The sequence below is a fragment of the Limulus polyphemus genome, unplaced genomic scaffold, assembly GCF_000517525.1.
Source record: "Limulus polyphemus unplaced genomic scaffold, Limulus_polyphemus-2.1.2 Scaffold759, whole genome shotgun sequence".
Lineage (NCBI taxonomy): Eukaryota > Metazoa > Arthropoda > Merostomata > Xiphosura > Limulidae > Limulus > Limulus polyphemus.
This window is the reverse complement of record NW_013666369.1, coordinates 437,509-444,241: the sequence shown is the minus strand read 5'-3', so window position 1 is coordinate 444,241 and position 6,733 is coordinate 437,509. Positions and strand designations below refer to the sequence as shown.

General features: G+C 33.7%; 1 protein-coding gene across 1 annotated transcript in view; it reads left to right on the top strand.

Annotated features, from left to right (window-relative positions):
* The first annotated feature begins 1,923 nt into the window (after positions 1 to 1,923).
* The window catches only part of LOC111085982, a 45,164-nt gene continuing 40,354 nt past the window's right edge, over positions 1,924 to 6,733 (top strand). The window contains exon 1 of the mRNA XM_022387061.1: positions 1,924 to 2,047. Within this exon, the coding sequence (XP_022242769.1) occupies positions 1,924 to 2,047 (124 nt within the window). The remainder of the gene's footprint in view (positions 2,048 to 6,733) is intronic.

The following is a 6,733-nucleotide window of genomic DNA, read 5'->3' as shown; positions in this document are numbered from 1 at the left end:
CAAACATTTGTTCAAACTTCGAGCACATGTCGCAATCTTGAAATTTAACTAAATTCTATTTTATTTTTCACTAAAACACCCTCATTTCTGACACCAATGTTGTAACTGATTTTATCATTGGGCAGGTTTGTTTTTTATTAAATAAAACTAATACAAAGTCTCGTACACTTAAGAATAATGAAAGCGATTTATTTCTTCAACTTAAAGTTGTATAACTTACTCGGTTTCACAATCTAGCATACAAGTTCCACAAGCTCTCTACTGTGTTGAAATAAAAATTTACGGTGTTGAGCTGACTAACTAACTCACTCATCAACTCATCCACTATATCTTTAATTGACTGCTTAACTCTGTTGTTTTTATAAACTATTTGGCTTTCCCAAACTTTCACGAAAATTTTAGATGTAGTGTAAAATCTAGACACAGAACATTTCTAGGCATAACACATTACCATTACATCATGCCAAAAATCTCTTTCGCAAACAATACAAAACAACTAAATTAAAATACTAGAACACAGCTTACAACAATATAATCAAATTTAATCTTGCATAGTTAATTTTGAATATATATATTTGTTCAGGGTTTTGTAATAAAAAGTAGCAACAATGTATTTAGTATCTTCTTGGTAAATTGGATATTTAAAAGTCATAATAACACACTAATTCCCTTCCTTAGGCAAAGGCTACATATCTTGACAGTTATCTTATACGAAGGTTAATTACGTTATATTAAAACGATTTTGAATAAGCAAATAATGTGACAATCACATCCATATAGTCTAGATTGAACAGAATGCATTAGAACTACATTTGAACGTTGTCTGGCGTTTATAGGTAGTGTGATGCTAAAGAGTGTGAAAAGAGTATGTAGAAACTCTTTCTAATGCAAAATATACATACTTTCAGAACATAAAGACTTAGAGTTTCTAGGATGGGGATTTCCCTTGTAATTAACTGCATTATGAAACAAAGGAATGTGGATTAACTTAGAGAACCAGAACAGGGTATAAAATAAACTTGCAACAAGTTGTACCCCACCCGTGGTGAGTAGTGTGGCATCTTGTAACAGGCTAGAATCCCTAAACAGTGGTAAAGGTTGTCAACGTTCCCTGGTAATAGTATGTGATATAACCAAGAAGAAGCTTAATTAGATACAAGGTTGTTACGTATTATAATTTCGAATAGTCTGAAACAGAGTTAATTGATAATTTAAATTTAGCAGTTTAAGGGATACAGTATACTAAACTTTACACATTATATAGGGGTACACTAACGTGACGTTTAAGCAGTTCATTTAACTATTATACGTGATGTACGTTTTTTTTTGTGGGGGTATAATGAAAGTGTTCCAAAACGCGACATTAATTTCTTAACAACCTAATATATACTCTTTTTGGCGCGTCGTGTTGGTTATATTTATAGGCGTGTGAAGGCTTTCTCGAAATTTCATTTCTACGTAACAATACTGATACACAATGATACACCCTTATTTGACAGAGTAGGTCTTACTCCAACCACAATTGGTCCCGAAACTAGGTCTGATGTTAAATAAATGTTATGAATAGGAACATTAAAAAAGCCGCCCTCAATACCCTGAGCAATAACAGACTCACCAGTGACAGAACTCGAATCTAAAAGTAATATACCTTCTAACAACAATGATTGAGTCGCCCCAGTATCACGTATAATGCGTATGGGATTGCCAGTGTCATTTGTCAAAGACACAGAACCAACAGACACAAAAGGTCTAAATTTCTCCCTGATTACATCAGCCTTTATATCAGTGGCCATATCAACAACGATATCTGTCGAACACTATGGCTACTATGGTGAAAAGTTCACCATTTGATTGGATCATGCATCATAGAAATGACTTATGAACTATGAATATCTAGAAGGTATGATTTGAAATTGGATTACAATGTTGTACGAGTGCAACTTCATTATGTATCATCACAGGGTGACTTATCACTTTGGAGAATGTTCAGATCCTGGACATCATGCAGCCATAAAAGCAATTGCAGCAGCAATGATAAATTACTCAGGTAGTGTTTTACTAAATGCCAAACTCCATGTATCATGTATCATCCTCACTTCGATGGTTTCGTTCAATGGGTTATACAGACTGACAAATTTGTGTTGCAAAGCTAGTAAATCTTGACCACACTAACTTGGATAAATACCGAGTTGTAGCTATCAGTGTGATGTATGGGCATTTGAATAAGAGAGGCGGTAAAGGAATGCATTAACTGATACACACGAATCTGCAAATAAAGAGCTGGGTAAATTAACCATACATCAAAAGAAATATCAGGACAAAACATACGGGAATAATTGTTTGTGTATGAAAATTGCATGACTAATATGTAATACAGCAAGGAGGAAACACGTTTCTTTCTGGACCAGTCTTTATACAGCTCAATTTGACAAATTATAAGTTACAGTGATCATGTGGCATAAGCACGAACACATGCTAGAACACATGCTACTGACAGACCTCTCAAGCACTATCTGGAGTAGTGGTCAAAGGCTTAAGAAATAGATAAGTCAGGTGATAGCGAAAGCCTTATGTCATATCAGTTTGGCCCAGATAAGACAAAGAGGAAGTGATAAGTACCTCACTGGCTGTTCATGATGAGTTAAAAGAGGAATAATCAATAACAGAACATTTCTCTAGTTCAGATCAGCTATGACATTAACATTGATCTCTAAACCATTAAGGCTGGAATTAAAACCAGACAGGGTATGAGATAACTGATCTGGTTATCATCTGATCGCTAGAGAGTTCAATACATAAAAGAAAGAGTTAAAATTGTCACAAAGCATGTAAAAAGCATTCTGAACACATTCACAACTTAAAACAAAAATGTAGTTATAAGCCTATTATGCTCTGACTGAACTAGGAATTGGTGGGTTGGGGTGACTGATGAGTTAATTAAAAACAATGAAGAAACCGCAGGTACCCGTGGCTGTTTGTGGAGTGTCAGAGGTAGCAAAGTTAATAGTACAAAGTACTGATATAATAGCATAGAAGAATACATATATCTGCAAACTTACTTATAGATAAAAGCATGTAGATATATATAACATACATAACGTATCCTCTTCTAAATCCTAGGATTTTAATAGTTTATTTGTTGATTTACATATATTGTTTATGTACCACTGTCGGTTCGATTTGTTTGAATGATTTAAATTCAATAATAGTTGATATTATTGTTAATATGATCTAAACCTTCTAGAGGCATGTATTAGGGTTGATTAAGTGATGATAGTGTTCCAATTTAGTTTCAATTGGAAAAGAGAACTTGTAGAATATCGATTGGTCCTGAAGAAGCTGTAATTGAGAAATGTTAACAGCATGTTATTATTTTATTTATATTAACAGTAGAAATAGTTTCCTGTCCAGAATTTCAGCCATAGCCTTGATATGAGTCTCTGAAAAGAGATAGTTCCTATCGATACTATCAAGTGGTGTTTCATACGAAAATGTCTAAATAATATTTTTGTTAGCTATTTGATGGTAACAGCTCATAGATGGCACTACGTTAGCAGACAGCATGGTTACGGCGTTGTTAGTCAACCAAAATGGTGATCGTAGTTTACTATTGGTTACAAATTATACGTACCATTGTTGGTCTGACATATAGTTATACGAAAGTACTTAATATGTACTATTATGTGTGTGTCTAAATAAACATGGGTATGATAACATTTTTCGTCACACACAATAATTTCCTTATGCATTTTTATCGCACACACAAATTTATACACACAGCTCAATTTGAAATAATAAAAAAATTTGGCAGAATATCAAAATGTTGTATTTGGTAAATGATTCTGTATAAGCTTACAACTATTGTGTTTTCTGTGTATATTTGGTCTTGGTAAAGAACATGCTTATTTTATCTTAAAACTAAAATATTCATAAGTATGTGTTGTTGTTTTTTCAATGACGGAGGCTAAGGCTGTTATAGAATTTATATCAAACCAAAGAAAAAAACAGAAAGAAATAGTTCACTTAGGTGCAATTAAGATATTTCTAGATTTTGTAGCTTTGTTTTGACAAAGTGAAATCACCATTACTAGCTTGTTTCGGAATGAAAGAAATGATAACTCTGGGATTTTTCTTAGAAAGGATTCTGTATTGCCAAGTCTGGTCATTTCTAAGCCTATGACACTTGCTGAACTATTGACTTAACAGAAGTTGAATTGAATTGGCATGTCCCTAAATTGATAGCAATAAAAACTGCGTTCTTGAACAGCGGGTATAACTGTTATCTGTCTCATTTTTGTACTAAAGAAGGCTGCGATGACTTCTGTTTTCCAGCAATCCCACGCACCTAACTTGAACAACTTACGTTACTATACTGCTTTACAAGAAAGTCACCACGACCATTAATCCATCACCCATACACCTCTAGATGCTCCAGCCACTGCCACAGCAACTCCATCTGCATTGCCTGAACAATCTTCAAAACAGCTTCCAACCAAGAAAACCATGAAATACAAAGGCGTAAGGAGGTTTCATGTCTTGTTCACAGGTGTCGTTTAGTGAAGCCCACAAGATCCCCAACTTAAAAACAAAAGTCTCATACCTATAAATGAGCATTTTAAGGATGATACAGTCTTTGTCATCAAGAAGATCCTTTATGCTCACCACAATAACTGTCTCAAATAGCCAGACTTTTTCTAAAGTCACCTGTCTGACATTATCGGGAGGAAGTAGCTCAGTCACTCAAGCTGCCCAGTGGACAAAGAATTCGGCACTGATGCAAAAGGTGAAAGACGTAAATAGAGGGTGAGACATTAGAAAGTCTAGAAATAATCAAACAGGATCAAGGAGAGCACCTGTTTGATACTCTCTGAGAACTGTAAGTTTACATCCACCCTGAATAAATTTCTGCTGTCCACCTAATCAGTCTTTCACTCTTCTGGTCACAGGTTGGCCCTTTGGTAGAGTTATGGATTTCAGAGTTGGCAAGCCAAAAATATTACCGACATGCTAAGCTATGGGGTGTCATTTGTAATGCTGATGGGTAGTAGGGTGCTGATAACTGACTGTCTTCCCTTTGTTCAGTAGTTCAAAACTAGTAATAATGGCAAATAGTTAAGATTTAAGGAAAGTGGCAGTTATTCTTAGTAGCTTAGCCATGAATACAAAATGCAAATACAAGTATTTTACTCTTCCTGTATCTGAAGTGTAAAAAGCCAGTAATCGTTTTGTAAAATGATTTTACCCTTTCTTTGTTTGGTTTGTGAAATAGTTGTAGAATGTCAAAGATAACTACATAAAACAGTTTCTACATATTGCTTGACTCGTCAAATGCACAAATATTTTCAGCTATAATACTTGCCATCTCAACAAGTTATTTTGCATGCAATTATGTTTATTGAATTTTATAACGAAGATCTGCATGTTGGAAACGTAAATGTGTTAAAGTTAAAAGTAATATTTTTTATGCTTAACATGAAAAAGTAAGAAGGTTCAAAATGAGATATTTTATATTTAAAATGTAAACGTGTAGAAACTAAAGTCATATTGTATATACTTACAAGGCTAGGAGTGTAAAAACATAAACACGATTTTTATACTTGAAATATGAAATGTAGGTAAAACTTAAAACTGTACTTTTATATGTTTAAACTATAAAAGCGTATGGAACTAATATTAAACATTAATGTGTTTGAAAAATCTAAGTGAGATGAAATGCGTGGAAATTATGTGTTTGAAATGTAGAGGCAACTAAAACGTTAAAAAAGTAAACCTTATAACTAGTGTATTTTTTGTGCCTACAATGTAAATGTAAAACTAACTTCTCTTGAAGTAAATGAATACTCGTTAAAAGTTGTTTGTTTGTTTGTTTTTGTTGTTGTTTATACACATCAGTGTTAAAAGGCTCTTTTTATACTTTCCGTCCATACATTATATTGTCAAAGGAATCTTGTATCTCACAAGATGATGCCAGGTAAACCTGGTGAAACATTGTGAATAAAATATGTGCCTACAATGTAAATGTAAAACTAACTTCTCTTGAAGTAAATGAATACTCGTTAAAAGTTGTTTAATTTTGTTGTTGTTTATACACATCAGTGTTAAAAGGCTCTTTTTATACTTTCCGTCCATACATTATATTGTCAAAGGAATATTGTATCTCACAAGATGATGCCAGGTAAACCTGGTGAAACATTGTGAATAAAATAAACAAAGTTTTACTATGTACAATAGATAAAAAAACTTGTGTGAATTTCAATAAAACATAGTTCTTTTTAATATTCAATAAAAATGTATCTCTTGTTCTGTGTAAGTGCCATGGCGTCTGGTAGATATCTAAGATTAAGAACAAGCTTACACTGAATCAAAGGTGTGCCACAAATAAGGTTTTAATCTGGATTTAAATATTAAATGTAAGGTTGAAGTGATTGTAACCGTTTCGCTATTAGAAGACAAATATGTCTTTATTCTTTTGTAAAGTTGACTGTTTTTAGCTAGGTGGTTTACATGAACAGAATTTACCCAAATGTAAACAGCATTAGTCCTGCTGTTACGACAGCGGAAGTCATGTGACGCTAGTAACACGTCATGAGCTTCTAGAAAATTCATGTCTGTTCGTGAAGCCTCGAGTGTTTACTAGATGTGCGGTATTCTTGTATATAAGACCGCCAAGAAGTGACAGCAACAGGGGAATTGAATTGCAGACAGAGATAAAGACGGACAATTGAGTCAAGCG